Source organism: Chenopodium quinoa, unplaced genomic scaffold (assembly GCF_001683475.1).
Source record: "Chenopodium quinoa cultivar QQ74 unplaced genomic scaffold, ASM168347v1, whole genome shotgun sequence".
NCBI classification, from domain to species: Eukaryota; Viridiplantae; Streptophyta; class Magnoliopsida; order Caryophyllales; family Amaranthaceae; genus Chenopodium; species Chenopodium quinoa.
This window is the reverse complement of record NW_018743987.1, coordinates 2,392,926-2,415,486: the sequence shown is the minus strand read 5'-3', so window position 1 is coordinate 2,415,486 and position 22,561 is coordinate 2,392,926. Positions and strand designations below refer to the sequence as shown.

Here is a 22,561-nt window from a genome sequence, read left to right as displayed (position 1 = left end):
CGAGTTCCAAACGTTCGATCTTCCTAACTTATACCCTGTACCTAGATCACTGATTTTCCTAAGACCATACTTATATAGTGCCTTGTCTAATGGAGTCAATGTCATTTTCTATTTGAAAACGATCATAAACAAAAAGACCGTCTCTATTCGGGCAAAAACAGAGTGGCGACTCTAATTTTTATTTTTTTAGTCAAATTATCGACTTACGTGAGATCTTGACTTCTAATTTTAATTAGTAAAAAATATGGGTACCACAAGGTCGCTTCACCAATGCCGACAAAATGCACCGAATCCGAATTGCTAAAATAATATAATTCGTCTCTCCTAGCTACGTTCCAATCAGCTCCTTCGTTTGGTCCTGTATATCACACATATAAGAGTTAAATTGGACAATGTAATTAAGCTCTTCAATAAGCTGAGACACAGAAATCAAATTGCAACTCAATTGTGGTACAAAAAGAAACCATGTAAGAGTAATCTTGTTCGACAAACGAACCAAACCAACCAAAGAAGCCACCACGGTTTGACCATTAGGCAAACCAACAGGACATTCGAAACTCTTAGTATCAAATAACCAAAATTTTTCACCGGTAACATGATGCGTTGCTCCTGTGTCAATAATCCATGAAGTATCATCAAACTTACCATTCAATCGGGTTTCGGAAATATTTGCATTACCAAACAATCCCGTAATAGCTTTCCATTTCTCGCTAGAGAATACTTGACCAAGAGAAGAAGAATTGTCATTAGAAGCCACGGCATTGACCCGTGCTATGCCCTGTCCACGACCAGCCGAAATCTTCCCCCCTGGCTGCCATCTCTCAGAGGGGGTCGACCATGAAGTTCAAAACATTTAGACTCCACGTGACCTTTCTTTTTGTAGTAATTGCATATCTTATCCGACCAGCAACAGGAGGTTTCATGACCCACCTTTTTGCACTTAGCACACACGGTTCCATACCCCTCACGACCATGATCAGTCCCCTCATTCCCACGCCCAGCAGCTGTACGGACAGCAAACCCAAGAGCCTCAGCAGGCTTTGATTCGGCTTCCTGCTTTGCTGTACGATCCCTTTCCTCCTGTACAACCAATTGATAGGCACGATCTAGGCTAGGGAGAGGGTCTTGAGACAAAATATTAGTGCATAACAAGACATAAAAAGCAGAATATAAACCCATTAAAAAATCATGCAATTTTGATTGCTGTCGCCTAGCTTCATGTAATTGACCCGCAATACACTTCGAACAACAAGAACAAGAAATAAGAGGCTCGTGGTGATAAAATTATTGCCACAAAGCATGAAATTTACCATAATAAACCGAGACAGGCATAGAGCGAGTTTGTTCACACTTAGCAATAGAAGATTTTAATTGTTGAATTCTAGGACCATTAGTCTGAGCAAACCTCTGTTATAGATGCTGCCATAAGGGCCTAGCTTCACGAAATTTAGAAAGGGACGACCTTACCTCTAGATCAATGGTGTTGGTAATCCACGAGATCAACATTGCGCTGATGGCTGTCCAATCTGACGAAGTGCAGGGAGGAATAGGCGCCGTGATTGAACCATCCAAGAACCCAAATTTACGCCTTGCCTCCAAGGCAGTCTGCATATCCAACGCCCGATCATCATAGTTGTCAGTTTTGAGTCGTGTAGGAGTAATAAAATCCCCAGGTCTGTCTTGCGACCCAAGGTAGAAGGGGAAATTGGGTTTAATTTCAGTCGGTGGAGGTGGCGGAGGAATATCATCTCCGGCCATATTTGAGGAATTTTAGAAAAAAAAACGAAAGAAATTCAATCTGCTCTTGATACCATGCTAAATTATATAAAACAACAAGGCTTGAATTCATTGATTACTCCCATGGCCAATATATAATACAAGTTATTCCCTAATTTGATAGAATTAGGAAACTACCTAAAAGATATTCACAAGGCATAAAATAGGTAACAAAATATATCCTCAAAATAAATCAAAATATATCCCACATTACTCTGTGATAATTAAATCTTACTCTATTGATAATAATATATTCCCAATCGGTTTTCTTTATTAAAAAAAAATATATATTACTCTATTGATAATAATTATCATACAATTAGTTGATTTACTTTTCTCTATTGTTTAGTTTAAACTTTTCTACGTATTAAACCATTTTAATTCTTACTTCATTAGATTTTGATAAAATTTTTAATACTGAGTATTGATTAAAACTAATGATGTAAATTATTAATTAATGTGTAACACACGTAGACCTGGAAAACGGGTCATTCGGGTTAGGTTCAGACGGTTCAGGTTAATTCGGGTTTCGGATCAGCTTCGAGTCAATGGTAATTCGGGTCAGATCGGGTATCGGGTCAACACTTCGGGTTGAGTTTGGATAGGGTTAGTCTTTGGGTCCAGTTATCGGGTCAAGTCCAATTCGGGTCGGATTAAGTTTGGGTCGGGTCTATTCAAGTTAGGTTAATTTTTATCTATGTCGATGTAAAAATTTGACCAATAATATAATATAATTATCAATAAGTATAGAGTATAACAATTGTTGAATATTAATAATATATTCATTTGACAATTCCAACGGTACTGTATACACAAGATTGTATTGTTATGATCACAATCATTGATTAATTGGTCAAAAATTCAAATTAGATAAAGTGAACAGTGAAAAAAATTTCAATGTAACAATTAAAGAAAAAACTAAGAGTAAGGCCTTGTTCTCTTCACCTTAAAAAAATAATATTAAGTAAAAATAATTTCAGTTCAGTATAAATAAGTTCAGTTCAGTAAAATTAATTTCAGTTCAGTAAAAATAATTTCAGTTCAGTAAAAATAAGTTCAGTTCAGTAAAATTCGGTTTTCTTAAAGAAGAATTATAATAGAAAATCAGTAAAAATAATTTCAGTTCAGTAAAAATAATTTAAATTCAGTAAAAATAATTTCAGTTCAGTAAAATTAATTTCAGTTCAGTAAAAATAAGTTCAGTTCAGTAAAAATAAGTTCAGTTCAGTAAAAATAATTTCAGTTCAGCAAAATTAAAGTGAATCAAACAGGGCCTAATAGTAATAATAACAATAACTAAAACTAGTGCTCCTAGTCAAATGGAACTCTTAAAGAGATATAAAGTAATAAATTACATGCACATTTTAACAGTATTATACACAATACTGAATAATGTACTGTTTAATTAAGGTTATTTTTCAATAAGTGTTTATTTGCGTAAAGTAATTAAGCCCTAAATCAGTTAGATCATTATGAGTATTTGTTAATTTTAGGTCGGATCATTTCGGGTATAGTTTAGGGCGCTTCGGGTTTCGTGTCCGTTCGGGTCAAAATCAGGTCGGGTCACTTCGGGTTTTGGTTCACTTCGGATTGGGTCGCTTTGTGGTATCGGATCAATTTTGGGTCGGGTCAATTCGGGTATTGGGTTACTCCGGTCGGGTTGATTCGGGTATCGGGTCAAGTTTGGGTCAACTCCAATTTAGGTCGGGTATGGGTCGGGTCTGATCAACTTTGTGTTCGGGTCAATTTTGGATTTACATTTTTGGGTCAATTTCGGATTACAGGTAGGGTCATGCGGGTCGAGTTAGGATTGCCAGCTCTAAAAGCATGCATCACATGCATGGAAAAGTAGTACAGTACTACAGTATTATAGAAGATTAGAAGTTAAACAAATAAATAAGCAAAATAAAAAAAAAAAACTAGTTACCTAACCCTTCCTTGTTAGTGTTTAAGTTATTTGACCTAATTTAACCATTACTTTCTTATAATTAACCTATCACATAATTTAAAATTGCTCAACCAATTTCACATCCACAATATCTCATTTCATTTTGTTTATGTACATAAAAAATGTGTAGGTCATAATGGTGCAGTTGAATGGAAATAAATAAAAACATTAAGAGTGAATACCAACAATGATTATAAAAACCAATTGGTTGTTGATGTAGTGGTGATTGGGACTACACTTGGTAGGGAGGACTCGTGTTCGATCCCCCGCAACAACAATCGGGAGGGGATTGGAACCTAACCACCCAGAACTGATCCCCAAATCCGGATTAGCCTAAAGGGTGAACCGGGTAGAACACCAAAAAAAACAATGATTATAAAATCCAAGAGTTCTCAACACGACAAATTCCTATACTCGTATAATACAAGAATACTGTAACTGAATCAAGCAGAAGAGTGAAAATTCCCAAAAAGTACAGTACAGAGAACAAGGACAAAATAATACACTACACTCCAAAAAAAAAAAAAAAAAAAAAAAACTTTCAAGAATTACTAGTATATGAAATTAATGGATGGAGGGGGAGACTGCAGCAAAACCTGTGGTTCATCTTTGATCAAAGTAAATAGGAAAAATACTAAATATACATCTAATTCAGGTTATATCTATTTTCTTTTGAATCATGTAATATATGCACATAAAAGTAGTATAACACTGCATTTTGTAGTATTGATCCCTGCTATTAGTCCTACATTCTTGTTACTGTGAAAGCTTACGAGAGTGGCATTTCCGCATTTCGGAGTGTCTACGAGTATTTAACCCTTGCATATGTCCGCTTTGGCTACCAACTGAATTCAAGTCCAAGCCTATAGGCATTGGAGTGTTGCTACCTTCGAGTATTCTAAGCACCTGCAGTTTTTTGAGTAGGAAGTACAAACAATAAATGTTAACATTTACTAAGAATAAGTTGCAAACTTTACAAGTGTAAAAGCAATGTACTTAAAAATTATGTGATGAATGATACTAAGAAATAGGATGTAGAAAGACCTTTGACATGGAGGGTCTGGACTCGGGGTCATTGCGAAGACACAAGGAGGCTGCACGACCCATTGTCTGTATCTCATGTGGGATGCATTGAAGTTCCTTAGGAGAAAACGTTGATTTCAAAATCTGATTTGATTCTAATGCAGCGAAAGGGTCAAATAGCTGAGCCAAAGAGGAAAACCCCTTTTCTTGGTGAAGCTCCTTGACCTTTTTTCCAGTAATCAACTCCACCAATACTACTCCGAATGCATATACATCAAGTTTTTCAGTGATGCTACCGCCATTGAAATATTCTGGTGCCAAGTATCTGCATTACGTAAAATTAAAATCACAATTTATTCAAGCTGCAAATTTGTTTACTTCATTGTTAAATAATAGGATATGTTCTTTACCCTGTAGCACCAATGACTTGTTGCTCGACGCCAATATCCCACTCACAATGCAACCTTGCCAGCCCAAAATCGCCAACCTAGACATATATAGAATGTTTAAATTCAGATTAAATACAAAATGACAGACATTAGCCTAACAATCCTTGCAAAACATACAGTATTAAGTAGTAAAACTAAAAAGCATTAAAAAATGGTTCTATTATCCTGCAAGATGTTGACAATAGGATCAGATGTTCTGTTTCAACAGTCAATCAACTAAAAAGACTTTGATAATCCGCTTTAAACACAGATTACTATGGAGAAGAAGATGATGATTAATCTAGCTTATGGCTACATAAAATAGGTACCTATAGTCCAGTACCGTGTTTCATGTAATTGCAATTATTTTAAGGAGTATAGGACTATCATATAAGCAAAGTTGCCTATTTAAGGAAAAAGAAGTGTTAGTGTAAATTACCAAAGGTTCGTAATCATGAGTTAAGAGTATATTGCTTGGTCGTAGATCTCTATGGATTATGCATCCTACTCTGCAATCCTCGTGGAGATATCTTAAGCCCCTTGCAGCACCAACTGCTATCTTCAGGCGAGATTGCAGATCCAGAGGGGATGATTTGTTCCCTAAAAATCATATGAAGTGTACACATAAGAGATAAAATCCAACACATATGCATGAAAAATGCAGATACCACGAACCCTATTATGTTAAAGGGAAGGCCTTACCATGTAAATGGAAGTCCAACGAGTGATTACAGATATACTCATAAACCAACAATCGCTTCTTGCCCTCAACACAAAAGCCAATCAGCAACACAACATTCCTGTGCTGGGCACAACTCAATACCCGAACTTCCCTACAGAAATCAGTATCCCCTTGAGAATCCACAAACTTTAATTGTTTCACAGCAACAACCTGCCCATCCAATAGAACTCCTCTATACACAATACCAAATCCACCTTGAGCCAAGAGATTATCATCTGAAAATCCGTTTGTTGCTACCTCCAACTCCTCATAAGTAAAACGTCTTGGAGGTTTTCCAAATGTTGGTGTTTTATGCTGGCAAATTGAACATAAAGGAGGTGGAGCAGAAGATGTTCTGGCCATAGAGAAAGAATCACGAGGAGTTGCATTACTGACATTGTCTTCTTTGTGACTGTTGTCAATCTTAAGCAGTCCACTTCTTGATTCACAATCTCGCTGAATATGCTTATTACCCATAAGTTCGGGAGCTGCAGAGTTGGATTCATAAGAGTATCTATAGCCTGAAGCTAGTGCAGCCCTTTCATTATGAGCATGGTTTTCAGGGACCCAAAATTCATTATGTCGGTTACTTTTTACAAATTCACTAGACTCTCTGTTAGGGTAAATTAACCTTTCCTTATCAGCTACCATTACGTTAAGTGGAGAACAAGCAGGCGTCAGTCTTCCTTTATTCCGTCCCTCAAACAGAGGATTCTGCTCAAAAACATGGTAGGGAGAAGGCGGTATGTCAAAGGTTGACAATGAAGCCTCTCCAGTGGTTCTTGAGAAAGAACTACTTTGGTATTCAGGGCTGCTAATAGGAGTAGCATGCTTCATCCTAAAGCTTTGCAATCGACCACTATCTAAGGCTGGGGAAGAGGCAGCAGAAAAGTAAGGTGTCTGAGGTTCATCTGAGTATCCCAAATTAAGTCTGAGGACTTTCGGTTGAGAACCTTTCATCACAACAATACTGCAGCTGAGTTTCTCTATGCAATGTTTCTGCTCTTCCTTCAACTTCCTGCATGAGAAAGGATACGGAGGATGAATCTGTGTTCATATGTATCACACAAACAATAACTCAGCCCGAGACTACCATACAATTCTAGTATATAAAAAAGCAGCACATGCAGAAGAGAAACAACACTAGCATTCAGCAAATTGGCTAGTATCACAACCAGCCATAAACATTGATTGTATAAATGATTTTAGGGTAATCTCAACAATATCATTTGCTTGGACTGCAGCCAAAAATTCTCAAAATTGTAATTATTTTCTAAAATTGCAGTGCAGCCAAATGTTAGATAGATGCCTAAATCATGTATAATGTATGTGGTAGCAGAAGCATTTATTATATATACAAAACATATAACAACAAAGTTCAACGATGATCCAGCTAAGAAATGTCTGCACTAAAAATCATATATTGAAAGTATGATTAGTGCAAAACTAATTGAAGATAGTTGCATCAAACTCTTTCAGCAATTTGAACTAAGATAAGTTCAAGCTATCTACGGATCTACCAATGAAAACTATAGTTAACATCTCATAAGAAAATCGAATGCATAACAACCATCATCATAATATTGCAATTTTCCCTCCACCATTGCTTTCACGCACATACAATTGTACAAATAGTTAAGGTGCAATTTTAGCTGACCAAATTCGAGATTGTTGATAGACAGATGAGTAAATGGTGGAAGTGAAAGTTATAAACATTTAGCCAACAGATTAGAAACAAGAAATAATACTTTGGTGTAGAATTACTTGTCCAATATGACCCAGGTAGCGCCGTTTCTCTTTGCTTCAGCTGCTACTTCACCAGCAGGCAGGCCTAATACAACCTTAACTCTCACCTTCACCTGTTATAAACACTTGTATGTTAATTTGTTTCCAACTCAAGTACGTGACACACTAATATTCAGACATCATAAATCAATGTTGACAACCTATGATTAATTAAACACATAAATTTCATGACAAAATCACGTGTCAATTGATGTTATCAAATTATGCTTAATATTCTTTGTATTAACAACCGTTAGAGAGTTGTATACATCTTTTTCCTTGTTTTTTTTTCCCTAATAAGCCATGATAATGGGAATAATAAAGTTGAAAAGACAATTTCATACTTCAAACATCAAAGTTCAAATTTTAATCTTGGGAATTAATATGATTTGCTATGATTGTCAGCAGTAATGAAATGGTTAATTAACACAGAAAAGTTAGGGTTTGTTTGACATCATTTTTAGTGTTCAGTTTCCTTTTCTTTTAAAACTAAAAACCAAAAACAGGAAACAAGAAAAAGGTGTTTCCACTTTTCTGTTGTCAGTTTTCAAAATTATCACGATTTTAATAAGTTTAAATATTTTTTGATTCATTATGTGATATATATAATATACTTTTAAAATACAAAAAACCAAAAAACAGAAAACCACAGCGATGCCAAACGAACCCTTAGTTCCTTGACTTTGGTTTGTTAAAAGACAATGTTTGTTTATTAATCAAAATCTTGCCACAACTTAATCAAATGCACGAAAACAAAGAAAGACTGAAAAAGAAAAGGCAAAGAAGGAATAAAGTGAAAAGGCACAAAAGAGAAGAACAAAAGAGCACAAAAAATGGGGTCAACAGTTTTAAATTGGCGCTAAAACGCTGGTCAAAATTGCACATAAAGTAAAAGGTAAGCTACTCCGTATTAAGATTCAAGTTGATACTTTTCCTTGGATAAAGCTAACATCTGTTGAAATAATTTCATTGTTTGGTCCACGTTAGAAATGAAGCAATATTTTGTGTTATGTACAACATTTATTTTGTAACAAAACAACAAGATATATTACCTTCTTTTTTATGCAAACACTTACAAGTAAATATGTAGACAGAAATTCAAGGTGATGTCTTATAATTATCTCAACACTTTACCAACTAAGCTATCATGAATATTTGTCATCTGTATCATAATATACTAATCTAATATTCTTGGACAAACTTCTATAGCGTAAGGGTTTCATAATCTCGCTATATCGACATAAGCATGGCCTGATCAACCAGTGATCATACATTCATACTCAATAGTCAATACTAATTTAAATACATGGAAAAAAAAAAACAAAAAACAAAACAAAACAATACACTTGGAAAACTAAACATAAGTTATTTAAAGTTGAGACTCATTTATCACTCTCCTTCGTCACAACTACCTCAATGCTCCATCTTTAATCACACTAGTCACTATCTTTATCTTCATACTCCATAATAACAGGTATAAAAATCACCAAACACTTGTCCTCTCATCTTTGCTCCACTACTTATTTAAGACTAAGTCAACCAGGGGCATTTTAGACAGTTCCATAATATACATAGTAAAGTAATACTCTAACAGTAGTTGGATCATCCTAACAAAAAAAATATCAAGCTCTGACAATCAGAATATTCTCTATTTCCCTAAGTGACGTTGGCCACATAATTTAGACTCATAATATAGTCGGTGTTTTTTTATTTTTTCTTTTTAGGCAATGAGACGGGCGTTCTATACGCACAAGTTAATCTACTTCAAATCACCAGATAAATTCCTCTTATACCACCAAACCAATTACTATCATGTATCAATATTCCGTCCTATGATCTAGGCCTTGTATTTTTAATCTGAGCTAAAAATGAGTTAAGCCGAACTGAAACAAAAATATGTGAAGAAAAAAAAAAGTTTATTTATTTTAATAACCCAACATTTAATTTTATCAAACAATAATTCTTTAATAGGTAAGCATTTGACACCTATAGTAGTCACCTACTATTTCAGACATTTTAATCAAACATGTCCCTCTATTATGTTCACAATGCACATTAAGTCAAATGACCAAATTTAAATCACACGTACAACTTTTCCTCACACAAGCGCTCAACTAATTTCAATCTAAAGTAGCACATAATAAAGTGCAAAAAGCAAAAGAAAAATGTCCAGCTAATCATAAAAAGTTGGATGAACAGAAGAAAGACAAAAAGAAAACTTCAAAATTCTGACAAAAGTTTAACTTCATTTTAAATTCGACATTCCCTGTATTACAGCGCTTAACAAGGTGTCTAACAAATTAATTAATCAAAACTTATTGATTAAACTCAATTCTAATTACTCCAATTGAATGCTTCGTATAATTTTACTAATGACAAATTAAACAAATTACGTTACCTGAATTTGATTATTGAATTGAAGAGCCATTTGAGAGCAAGATTCAGAAATCTCTAGAATCCTTTCGGGTAAGTTTCCTCCTTCGAGGCCGGCACAATTCCCGGTAAGTCGAGGAAAATTCCATAACCTACGACCTATAAATGAAAAATGAGAACTTAACAATCATTCCAATATAACACCAATAACTAACCAACACAAAGTATATTCAAAATTTACCCGAGGTTCGGTCAGGGAAGACAGCGAGCAAAGAAATACAATCACCGGGACGAACGACATGAGTAAGAGCCCAAGCTAAGGGATCTTTCGAGACGTCTTGTTCGGCTTTAATAGCGACGACGACAGCGGCAGGTGCGGGTAATGGTGCGGATAAGTTGCCGATGTTAAGTCTTCTGCTACTGGATCCGACGTTTGAGGGTAGCATTGGGATCGTTTAAATTGTAGTAAGTGTATTATTTATTTTTGGGATGTTGTGATTAAGGGAGTATGGAATTTAGTGTTGAGGAGAGAGAAAATGATATAAGTGATGATGAGACAGAGAGAGGGGTGGTTGATTAGATGAGGAGAGTTGAAGAGAGTTTCGTATTTCGTCGCATTTATGGAGTGTTTGTGTGGTGGTTTAAAATGAAATTGCGGGAGGGGTAGATTTAAATTCTTGCTTTTTGCTGGGATTTAAAGCAGTTAACTTTTCATTTTCATTTTCACTTATTTATTTTTTATTTTTATTTATTTATTTATTTTAACTTCCTCCGTTACGAATTATGTGCAACATTTTCTAAAAATGAATGTTATACATTATCTGCAACAAACTAAAACTTTTCCCTTTTAGTAATTTTTTTACTTAAAATGACCAATGTACCCTTAGTTAACTTTACCAACACATATTAAAAGATTAAGATTATATGTTATTAACATATTAACCAAAATTAATTAATCAATCATCTAAACCCATCCCAATCTCTCTCCTCTTTCACAACCACCTCCACCACCATTATCACCAACTTTTCTCTCACCTGCCTCGTAGCCGCCACTGCCACCGCCACCACCATTTTCTCGCTCTTCTCTCACAGCGACAGTTCGATCCACACCAGCCGAAATCGCCCACCCACCCACCCAGTCCCAACCCCGAATCCTCATGAGCACCTCTCCTCTATTGATGTCTCCGTGAACCCCCCCCCCAAGTCGCCTCGGTCGCCCAAACCTACCCCTGTTGCGCCGAGATCCACCGCCGATCGAGTCACCGGCCTCCTCCTCCATGATATTGTCGCCGATCCTTCTGGAAATTGAAATCTTGAAAATTGATTAGGGTTTGCGGTGGTGAGATAGTGTGTAAAGGGTGGTTTGTGGTGGTTGCGAACTGGGTGAGCTTGGTTGCGGTGGTTTCAGATCTTGGTTGCGTCGGTGGGGTTTCAGATTTGGATGGTGGGGTTCGCGATGTCGCGTCGCTCAGGTGGTGGGTTTTCGCGATTAATTGGCTAGTGAGGTTTCACGTTGTCGCAATTTCGCTCAGGTGATGGGGTTCCGCGATTTGGCTGGTGGGGTTTCGGATCATGGTGGTGGTGGTTACGGGGTAGGCCTAGGTAAGGTGGTGGTGGTTACGTGGTAACGACGAGTGGGGTGGTGGTGGTTACGTGGTAACGGCGAGTGGGGTGGTGGTGGATGTTGCTGCTAGCAGGTGGTGTAGTGGTGGCCATTAACTCTCTCTCCTAACCTTAATCACACACCTTTCATTTAGTTAATCAACATTAACAAATTTTATCTTGGGAAACGTGCAACAAGGTTTGTTGCACATAATGCGTAACGGAGGAAGTATTTTTTTTTTTTTGTCAAAACCGGTTCTTTCACAGTTTGTCTAAGGTCATTTGGTACTTGGGGTTGGTGGTCAAAGTCTACCACGCTCTTCAACAACCTGTGTTACGACTGAGATAGTGCATATGGGCAAATGCCTCCCAGCCGGGGTGCAACCCCTAAATCTCACAAGCGGCAATGTACCTAAAAATGTTGACCCACGATTTTGGGGACAACTGCTAGACACCAAGATCATACCCTCACAAGATGGCTTTAACTGCATCTTATAGGGGAAAACCGAGACCAGCCAAAAACGTCGCCTCATAGCAGCCAAAATACTCGTTGCAGTTAGGCTGGTCATCTTTCCACGCAATGGTGCCCAACTTAGGCGGCACCCGAATCTTGTATCCCTCTCCAAGGGGTCGTTTGAGGGTAAAGGCTTCAAGACCCTTTGACATACTCTCTCTTTCTCTAGCAGATAGGCTAATTGACCAGATTGGTAAATAAAAAAGACCCTTAGTGACAAATTGGTAAAAAAAACTTATTCCGGCGACAATTTGGTAAAAAAATTAACTATATGCGACAATTTGGTAAAAACAATAAACTCCTACGACATTTAGCCCAAAAATTCTTATTTTTATCGACAAACTTTTTAAAAATCTAATTTAATTTGGTTTTTGTGTTTTTAAATTTATTTTTCCCATTTAAGATTTTGAATTACTATTACATCCCATTTTTATTTTGCTAAATCCCAATACCAAATTTATTTTCAATCCCTTTTTTCAAGAATTTCGTTAATAAGGGTTATGAAACTTAAGTGAAATTGATACTGCAACAATTTTTATCTTGAAATTGTTATATCCATTAAAAGGTTGATAAAAAAAAACCAAGAAAATGAACTAAATTAAGCAATTGGGAGTACTTTGTCGGAAATTTTTGTATTTTGTGGGTTAATTGTGGCCTGATATTATTTTATTTACCAAATTGTCGCTTAGAGTAATTTTTTTTTTTACCAAATTGTCGTCGGAATTATTTTTTTTTACCAAATTGTCGCTAAGGGTCTTTTTTATTTACCAATCTGGTCAATTGGCCCTAGCAGATACATGGATTTTGAAGGGATCTCCACTCTCACTCCATTTATTTCTCTCTTCAACCTCACTATCCTCAAGCGGAGAAAGAGGGGCATCACTACTATCCTCAGAGCTAGACCCAAAGGCGGTGCTTCCCCCGTCTCTCTCCTAGAAGACCTCTTCACCGTCTGACCCCGAGACAGACGCAGTTCTCTCCCCGTCTCCATCTTCGAGGTCAACCTCTTCAAACCCAACATTGGAGACGGCCTCCTCACCGTGTTTAATAAACTTAGACTCGTATAAAATCCCATCACTTGGAGTCTTGGGGACCCCATATGTAACACTCCCAAAATTCGAGTCTTTAAAAACAATAAGAGTAACCTTTAACTTTCAAAAACCCAACCATCGAACTCTGGGAGTGTTAATGCTACACTTATTTTCCGTAGAAAATAAATGCAAAGCAAAAATAACATAATATTAAATTAAACTAAGTGGTCTAAGTTGTGGCAAAATAAAATAGTCATTACATCAAAACTGCAATTATTTTGAAACCAATAATTAAGAGGAAATAATTAAATTCGGGAATAAACTAAATTGTCTTAGCTACATGATTATTCTAACGTCTCCTCACACGTAACTGAGTACCCTTTTACCAACTTGCAAAATAAATCAGAAACAAGAAAAGAGAGAAAACTCCCAAAAATCAGATAAACTGAGTAATTCCAACTTCATCCCGTAAAATAAAAAATTTTAGTTCAAAACATTTTATACATACTATAGTCTCATAAATATTTTAATACTCAACCAAGTTCAAATAGTCACATAACATACTATTTCTTTATTTAAGAAAGGAAAAGAGAACGCCAGTAAGCCGGGACTAGTCTCTGTCACCACCTACTTTATAGAGGGTCGCGCATAACCCTAATTGGCCATAAAATAAAACAGAATGTCCCTAGTGTGCACATCCCTCACTAATACCCAGTGATTAGGAGGAAGACTAACAACAATATACAATAATTTAAACCAACTAGTAGCAACCATAACTACTAGTGAGCAACCTGTTCTTCACCCTTTCGGGTTTCATTTCCCTTCTTAAATTAAATTTCACTGTACATTTTATTAGATTAAATCATCCAAGCAATTACACTGTACACAAGTATTGCACAAATCAATTTAATTTCAAGTTACAATACTTCAATTTCAGTATTATTAGACCATAGTCATCCTACATGACATATAGACCATCAATCACGTATAATCAATCATCCAATTCCCAAGATTATATTTAAAAAAAAAACTCATACGATAACAAATAATCATATTTTTCGAAATTACATATACAAGTACACAAAATAGAAAACTCATATTTAATATATATGATTTCATAATATCATACGATAGCACACTCATCACATATAATTACATAAGCATGTATTTGACACATAATATTTCAAAATAATTTCCTAACGGGATTCTAAAGATGATGGACATTGAAAATTACCTTGATCGTGCGTAAAACTCGAGGTAACTAACCTCCGAAACGTTCACCTAGTAGCCTCCGTCAACAAATAAACCGATGATAAACTATGTTAGTAATACTATACACGCCTCCAACTTGCCTACATATAGATATATGAAAGAAATTATCTTGTTTAAAGAAAACAAAACCAAAAGAACACGCTATCACCCTATATGATACTCTGCTATCCTTAATTCCCAAGGATAACACTTGTTTTCCACCTCCCTTTTATTTAATCTCTACACAGTACAATATCATGCTTGGTTTAATGGCGGCAAGATGAATTATCAAATCTTGCAGGAAGATTGTGTGGGTCGAGAGTTCCATGATCAATACTCATTAATGGGCATTATAATTTGTTGAGTTTGGCATAATTTCAAAAGGGACGATCGCAGCAGTGGTGATGGTGATGATATTTGACGGTATGAGGGGTTCGTCAACGGAGTTATGGTTTTAGCAATGAAAGGTATCAAAGATTACTAGTCGTAAGATTGAAACTTAATTGACTAGTTAAAGTCATCAAAATAAAGAAGAGATTATGAGTTCTCTTACCTATTAATTTGGCTTACCAATGTGTGGAGATGAAGGGTGGAAGAAGAAGTAGTATTGTTGTTTTTGGTGTCCTCCCTTTCTCACGGTCAAGGCATTATATATAGGGTGGAATTTGGGTGAAATTGAGGTAGATTCATGTAACTAAGATAAGATTAAAATTCAAATTGTAGATAAAATTAGTTTTTTTTTTTTAATAGGATTGAATCCTATGTTGAAATCAGTTTTTTTTTTAAATAATAAATCCGAAAATATTAAATAATTAATATATATATTTTAAAATAATAAATTTTAAAGTTTATACTAGCAAAGGAAATTTTGGGGTATTACATCTACTCCCCCTTAAAACGAAAGTTCGTCCTCGAACTTTAAAGTTAGCTTTTAAATAAGGCTCATACTATGACCAAAGGTAAGTTAGTATTATATTCTACCCCCCTTTAAGAGTTTCGACCTCGAAACTTAGCATACCCGCTCAAAAAGTTCTGGGTAACGCTTTTTCATGTCATGTTCAGCTTCCCAAGTTGCTTCTTCAGAATTCTGATTAGACCATAGCACTTTAACTAATTTTACCGCCTTATTTCGAGTACTTCTCGTTTTGGTGTCGAGAATTTTCACAGGGCGCTCTTTGAAAGTTAAGGTCTCATCTAGCTCAATAGTCTCGGGTTGGATAACATGGGTGGGGTCGTGTACATACTTTCGGAGTTGGGAAACATGAAAAACATTATGAACATTGGCTAACTCCATGGGTAAGGCTAGTTGATATGCTACCTCTCCAACTCTCTTCAATACCTCATACGGGCGAATGTATCTAGGACTCAACTTACCTTTTCTACCAAACCGCATGACTCCCTTGGTAGGTGAAACCTTAAATAAAGCCTTTTCCCCAACTTCAAATTCCACTATTCTCCTATTCTGGTCTGCATATGACTTTTGTCGATCCTAAGCTGCCTTCATGTTTGCCTGGATAAGCCTAACTTGCTTCGTTGTTTCTTCAATCATTTCTGGCCCCAAAGTCAAAGACTCACTGATATCGCTCCAACACAAGGGACTCCTACATTTTCTCCCATACAACGCTTCATAAGGCGCCATTCTTATACTCGCATGATGGCTATTATTGTATGAAAATTCGATCATTGGTAATCTTTCGTCCCATGATCCACCAAAGTCCATTACACAAGCTCTCAACATGTCCTCCAAGGTCTGAATTGTTCTTTTTGTCTGTCCATCTGTAGCAGGGTGAAATGCTGTGCTAAACTTCAGGATAGTACCAAATGCTTGCTGAAACATCTCCCATAACTTTGATAAAAATCTTGGATCTCTGTCTGAAATAATATCTTTAGAAATTCCATGTAGCCTCACAATTTCTTTCACATAGGCATTTGCCAGCTGATTCACATTCCATGTGTCCTTTATTACTACGAATCTTGTTGTTTTCGTTAGACGATCAACTACGACCCAAATAGAATTCTTTGCTGCCCTTGTAAGTGGTAATCCCATCACAAAATCCATAGAGATAGACTCCCACTTCCATCCTGGCACATCTAACGTTGCAGCTTCCCTCCAGGTCTCATATGTTGTATCTTCACTTTCTGACATGTAAGACACTTTGCCACAAACTCGGCTACTTCACGCTTCATGTTTGGCCACCAAAAATGTTTCTTAAGATCCTTATAGAGCTTATCTCCTCCTGGGTGTACAGAGTACGGGGTGTTGTGAGATTCTTCTAAAATCTTCCTTTTGAGATCTTCATTTTTAGGAATACACCATCTCCCTTTGTATTTCACTGTTCCACTATCATCTACATCAAACTCAGTTGTCGCTCCTTCTTCTTTCATCTTTCTCACCTTGGTCAACCACTCACCTAACATTTTCTTCTCACGAATCTCATCATATATGGTAGGTTTGACTGACATTGCATTCAACTGAGCGTTCACCTAACCATACTCTACAACCTCCAAGTTCAACTTCCTAAATTCTTCACAAAGTTCCTTGGCTAAAATCATCATGTTCACTGTATGACTTGTCTTCCTACTCAAAGCATCAGCTACCTTGTTCGCCTTTCCTTCGTGATACAGAATTTCTGGGTTGTAATCGGTTATCACCTCAAGCCGTCTCCTTTGCCTCATGTTCAAATGATTCTGTGTGAATATGTATTTAAGACTCTTGTGGTCCGTATACACCTTACATCTCACACCATACAAGTAGTGTCTCCAAATCTTTAGAGCAAACACTATAGCTCCTAGCTTTAAATCATGAGTAGGGTGATTCTGTTCATGTTGCTTGAGCTGCCTTGATGCATAAGCTATAACCTTCCCATGTTGCATAAGTACACACCCAAATCCATTCTTAGATGCGTCACTATAGATTTCAAACCCCTCAGTCCCTGATGGTAAGGTTAAGACTGGTGCTGAGGTGAGTCTTCGCTTCAATTCTTGAAAAGATTGCTCACACCTCTCATCCCATTAAAACTTAGTAGTTTTCTTCATCAAATTTGTTAAGGGTTGAGCTATCCTCGAAAATTCTTGTACAAATCTCCTATAGTATCCAGCAAGCCCTAAGAAACTCTCACTTCAGTCACACTTTTGGGTCTTGGCCAATCAGAAACTGCCCGAATCTTGGATGGGTCCACCGCAACTCCTTCCTTTGAGATCACATGGCCTAGAAATGCTACCTTCTCTAGCCAAAATTCACATTTTGAAAATTTGGCATATAACTTCTTCTCTCTAAGAATCTCCAACACTTTTCTTAGATGTTCTTCGTGCTCTTCTCTATCCCTCGAGTACACCAAATCTATGAACACCACCACAAACTTATTCAAGTATGGCTGAAAAGTTCTATTCATGAGATCCATAAAAGCTTCCGGCGCATTAGTGAGTCCAAAAGGCATAACAGTGAACTCATAATGTCCGTATCTCGTGCGAAACGCTGTTTTTGGTATATCTTCCTCAGCAATCCTCAATTGATGGTATCCTGCCCTCAAGTCAATCTTTGAAAAGATCCCAGCACCTTTAAGCTGATCAAACAAGTCCTCGATCCTAGGCAATCGATATTTGTTCTGTATAGTGACATTATTCAACTCTCAGTAGTCGATACACAACCTTAAGGATCCGTCCTTCTTTCTCACAAACAAAACCGGTGCTCCCCAAGGTGACACACTTAGCCTTATATAACCCTTCTCCAGCAACTCCTCCAACTGTACCTTCAACTCTTTCATATCTGCTGGTGCCATTCTATATGGTGCTTTAGAAATAGCTCCAGTCCCAGGAACTAAGTCTATTTTGAAATCCATCTCCCTAACCGGCGGCATCCCTGGAATTTCATCTGGAAACACATCTTGGAATTCTCTCACCACTGGAATGTTCTCTATGGATTTCTCTTCTACACTCACATCTTGCACATGGAATAAATAAATAGAGTAGCCCTTTCGGATATAAGAATGAAACGTCATGGCTGACACAATACTGATCCCTAGTTTCGACACAACCCCCTGGTAAGAGATTTTATTCCCCCTTGGCCCCCTAAAAGACACCTTTTGGGTATGACACTCAATTCTAGCCTTATATTTGCTAAGCCAATCCATCCCCAATATCACATCAAAGTCAGTTAAGTTAAACTGAATAAGGTTTGCAAGCAACTCAGTTCCAGCAATGTTAACTAGAATGTCTTGGTATAGGGATTTACAAGGAACTACCTCCCCTGAAGGAATTATTATATTGGTTTGACACAAAGATGAAGGTTTTAAAGCATGTTTATTCACGAAAGAAATGGCTACAAAAGAATGAGATGCCCCAGAATCAAAAAGTAAGTAAGCAGATTTTGAGTTCACGAGAAAAGTACCCGTCACAATGTTAGCATTAGAGTCAATCTCGTTCTGGTTCATGACATAGATTCTTCCATTACTGGTCCTACCATTGCCATTGTGGTTGCTTCCTCAGCCATTGTTGTTTCTTTGGCCATTCCCTCCTTGAGCATTGCCATTTTGGCCCTGAGAATTGTTGTTGTTGAAGCGGTTGTTGTAGTTTGAGTTCCTCCCATAACCACCTCCCTTATTGCCATTGTTGTTACCTTGCCCATTCTGAGCTTGATTATTGCCATTATGCTTCTTTGGGTAATCAAATTTCTTGTGACCAACCTCCCCACATTCAAAGCAAGTAAGAAAATCTCCATTGCAATTGCGTCCTGGATGGCTCTTGTCACATTTACGGCATGGTCGATTGCGAGATCCTTGCTGATTCTGTTGTCCCTGGTCCCGGTGGTTATTGCTTTGATTGTTGTTGTTACGGCCTCCCTGCTGACCATTTCCACCATTCCCATTGCTATTACCCCCTAGGCGTGGTCTCTTGTCATAACCTTGAGGGTTCGATGAACTCTCACCATTCCCTTTCCTCTTATGCCTATATCCTTGACCTCCTGCTCACGTTTCAAAATCCTTTCAATATTAAAAGCTCTATCATAGGCCTCCTTATAAGTAGCGACAGTACTAGCCCCGATCACCTTCTTTTGGATCCTAAAAGTCAGTCCATCTTTAAACTTTTGAGCCTTGGATCTCTCATCAGGCACTACATTAGGACAAAACCTTGCGTACTCATTAAATTTCTCAGCATACTCCTGCACACTCATACCAGCTGTTTGGTTAAACCTACTAAACTCACTGTATTTCTGCCTCTTGATATGCTTAGGAAAGAAACGATCCCTAATTGATGTCTTAAAAGCCTCCTAGTTAAAATTCTGTTGAGCTCTTATGGTGGCTCCTTCATTTTCCCACTAAATATCAGTAGCCTCATGTAAATAGAATATGGCTTGATCCACCTTCAGAGCATCAGGGGTACCAGCAGCAGTGAAAATCTTGTCAAAGTCACGTACCCAGTTCTCAACCAACATGGGATCTTCCTTCCCCATAAATAGCGGAGGTTTCAATGCAGCAAGTTTCTTAGCCATAGCAGCTTGAGGGTCGTTGTCATTATTGTTGTGGTTGTTGTTGTTATTCAGCTGGTTTTGCAACAACATTCCAAGGTTCTGGTTCATTTGCTCAAGAGCTCTTAACCTAGCAGCAAGTTGTTCAGAGGTCTCAGCCATTTGTGCAATTATTCTCCAACGAGACCTGGTGTAAACGTGGTAATTTTGCATACACAGTCTGCACAATTTCAATACTGGTGTTACCACCATACACACTTTAACACGACTTATTTAGATCATGTGACTTGCAATTAAATCATCAACCACATGATTTCATGTAACATATCAGCACATATAGACAAGAATTAAGCTATTTATTAAATCTCAAAAGCATTCATAGAGTCGGCCAAATTCCAAACCAAATAATGCATCAACTTAGCATTAGATTGTAAATTCGCGCATTGCTTTGTGATTTCACTATCACCCAACCAAATCATTACTAGTCTTCACTAAAGTAAGCATAAGAAAATAAGAGCTTTTTCCTATATAAATACAATAGATAGAAAAAAAAATGAATTGATTTTTATTAATAATCATGAAATAGCAAGGTATAAATATATTAATCAAAATTATTTTATTGCAAAACCAGAAGAGAATGAAAATCGTCTTTGAAATAAAATACTAGTACTAAATAGCTCAATAAACTACTAGTTACAAATAAACCAAAACTATAGTTTCTAGTCATAAGAAACTAGCTTTTATTTGTAAAACTAATATATAAAAATTGTAACAAAATAAACTAAACGTAGCTTTTAAAAAAAAATAAATAATTCAATTATTATTTTCCCCTTGACTCTCACGAGCTTCACCTTCCTGGGGCTCATCCTCCTCATCATCATCCAGGTTATAGTCAAAGTCTCGCTTGGCTTCCATAATTGCCTTCTCAAGGTAGTCCACAGTAGGGATCCATCTTTCATCATAATAATACTTATCATTCGGTTTACCATTAATGTATAAGTCAACATACTTCTTTGTAAGTTGAGCAAAGGGTCCCTTCCCAATTAACGTGTGCAGAAGGATTTGAGATCGCCTCTCTAAAGTGAGATAATCAGATTGGCCCCCAAGTATATTGTATTGAAAATGCTCAATGCAGAGATTTAAGCGGTGCACGTAATGTCGAATATTTTCATTATAATTCATACGAATCCCGTAAGGAGAATCAGGTAATAAATGTGTACTCTTCCTAGCACTCGACTTTCTTGCAGTTTTAAGTATTCGTACCATCTAATAAAAGAAAGTAAATAACCACATAATAAGTATTAAATAAAAGTACTATAAAACACATAAACCCCTTATCGTGATTCCCACACTCACGGCTTTCCTAAGCTTAAATAAATTTTAAACTTATATACAAATTTTAAACCTAAATCTTTAATTTAATTCATTTTAGTCCCTAAATTTTGAAAACCCTTGGCTCTGATACCAATTTGTAACACCTCCAAAATTCGAGTCTTTAAAAACAATAAGAGTAACCTTTAACTTTCAAAAATCCAACCATTGAACTCTGGGAGTGTTAGTGCTACACTTATTTTTCGTAGAAAATAAATGCAAAGTAAAAATAACATAATATTTAAATAAACTAAGTGGTCTAAGTTGTGGCAAAATAAAATAGTCATTACATCAAAACTGCAATTATTTTGAAACCAATAATTGAGAGGAAATAATTAAATTCGGGAATAAACTAAATTGTCTTAGCTACATGATTATTCTAACGTCTTCTCACACGTAACCGAGTACCCTTTTACCAACCTGCAAAATAAATCAGAAACAAGAAAAGAGAGAAAACTCCCAAAAATCAGTTAAACTGAGTAATTCCAACTCCATCCCGTAAAATAAATAATTTTAGTTCAAAACATTTTATACATATTATAGTCTCATAAATATTTTAATACTCAACTAAGTTCAAATAGTCACATAACATACTATTTCATTATTTAAGAAAGGGAAAGAGAACGCCAGTAAGCCGGGACTAGTCTCTGTCACCACCTACTTTACAGAGGGTCGCGCATAACCCCAATTGGCCATAAAATAAAACAGAATGTCCCTAGTGTGTACACCCCTCACTAATACCCAGTAATTAGGAGGAAGACTAACATCAATATACAATAATTTAAACCAACTAGTAGCAACCATAACTACTAGTAGGCAACCTGTTCTTCACCCTTTCGGGTTCCATTTCCCTTCTTAAATTAAATTTCACTGTACATTTTATTAGATTAAATCATCCAAGCAATTACACTATACACAAGTATTGCACAAATCAATTTAATTTCAAGTAACAATATTTCAATTCAGTATTATTAGACCATAGTCATCCTACATGACATGTAGACCATCAATCACGTATAATCAATCATCCAATTCCCAAGATTATATTTATAAAAAACTCATACGATAACAAATAATCATATTTTTCGAAATTACATATACTAGTACATAAAATAGAAAACTCATATATAATATATATGATTCCATAATATCATATGATAGCACACTCATCACATATAATTATATAAGCACGTATTTGACACATAATATTTCAAAACAATTTCCTAACGGGATTCTAAAAATGATGGACTATCTTAGTAATACTATACACGCCT

General features: G+C 36.4%; 3 protein-coding genes and 1 long non-coding RNA gene across 4 annotated transcripts; all 4 read right to left on the bottom strand.

Moving 5' to 3' along the window:
• Positions 1 to 203: 203 nt before the first annotated feature.
• On the bottom strand, positions 204 to 1,969 carry LOC110690193. The gene is made up of 2 exons (XR_002505037.1): positions 646 to 1,969; positions 204 to 358 (listed from the first exon to the last, which is right to left on the bottom strand). It is a non-coding gene; the product is annotated as an uncharacterized LOC110690193 (long non-coding RNA).
• Positions 1,970 to 4,143: 2,174 nt separating this feature from the next.
• Positions 4,144 to 10,682, bottom strand: LOC110690145 (inactive protein kinase SELMODRAFT_444075-like). The gene is made up of 8 exons (XM_021866970.1): positions 10,296 to 10,682; positions 10,080 to 10,213; positions 7,661 to 7,755; positions 5,878 to 6,914; positions 5,615 to 5,775; positions 5,158 to 5,234; positions 4,769 to 5,072; positions 4,144 to 4,630 (listed from the first exon to the last, which is right to left on the bottom strand). Exons 1-8 carry the CDS (start codon positions 10,498 to 10,500, stop codon positions 4,481 to 4,483), a joined length of 2,163 nt encoding a protein of 720 aa, XP_021722662.1. The 5' UTR covers positions 10,501 to 10,682; the 3' UTR covers positions 4,144 to 4,480.
• Positions 10,683 to 14,102: 3,420 nt separating this feature from the next.
• Positions 14,103 to 15,845, bottom strand: LOC110690177. Its single transcript, XM_021867010.1, has 2 exons — positions 15,471 to 15,845; positions 14,103 to 14,159 (listed from the first exon to the last, which is right to left on the bottom strand). Exons 1-2 carry the CDS (start codon positions 15,843 to 15,845, stop codon positions 14,103 to 14,105), a joined length of 432 nt encoding a protein of 143 aa, XP_021722702.1.
• A 3,088-nt stretch (positions 15,846 to 18,933) lies between these two features.
• On the bottom strand, positions 18,934 to 19,622 carry LOC110690176 (N66 matrix protein-like). Its single transcript, XM_021867008.1, has 2 exons — positions 19,484 to 19,622; positions 18,934 to 19,412 (listed from the first exon to the last, which is right to left on the bottom strand). Exons 1-2 carry the CDS (start codon positions 19,620 to 19,622, stop codon positions 18,934 to 18,936), a joined length of 618 nt encoding a protein of 205 aa, XP_021722700.1.
• Positions 19,623 to 22,561: the final 2,939 nt, after the last annotated feature.

Coding starts and splice junctions, on each gene's coding strand:
- LOC110690145 (XM_021866970.1), bottom strand. CDS start 10,500: ATGCTACCCTCAAACGTCGGATCCAGTAGCAGAAGACTTAACATCGGC. Junction 7,756..10,079: donor AATTCAATAATCAAATTCAG/GTAACGTAATTT, acceptor TGTTTATAACAG/GTGAAGGTGAGAGTTAAGGT. Junction 4,631..4,768: donor CCAGACCCTCCATGTCAAAG/GTCTTTCTACAT, acceptor AAAAAACTGCAG/GTGCTTAGAATACTCGAAGG.
- LOC110690176 (XM_021867008.1), bottom strand. CDS start 19,622: ATGAGTGTGCAGGAGTATGCTGAGAAATTTAATGAGTACGCAAGGTTT. Junction 19,413..19,483: donor AAAGAAGGTGATCGGGGCTA/GTACTGTCGCTA, acceptor AAACGTGAGCAG/GAGGTCAAGGATATAGGCAT.
- LOC110690177 (XM_021867010.1), bottom strand. CDS start 15,845: ATGCGGTTTGGTAGAAAAGGTAAGTTGAGTCCTAGATACATTCGCCCG. Junction 14,160..15,470: donor ACCCAGAACTTTTTGAGCGG/GTATGCTAAGTT, acceptor TATGTCATGTAG/GATGACTATGGTCTAATAAT.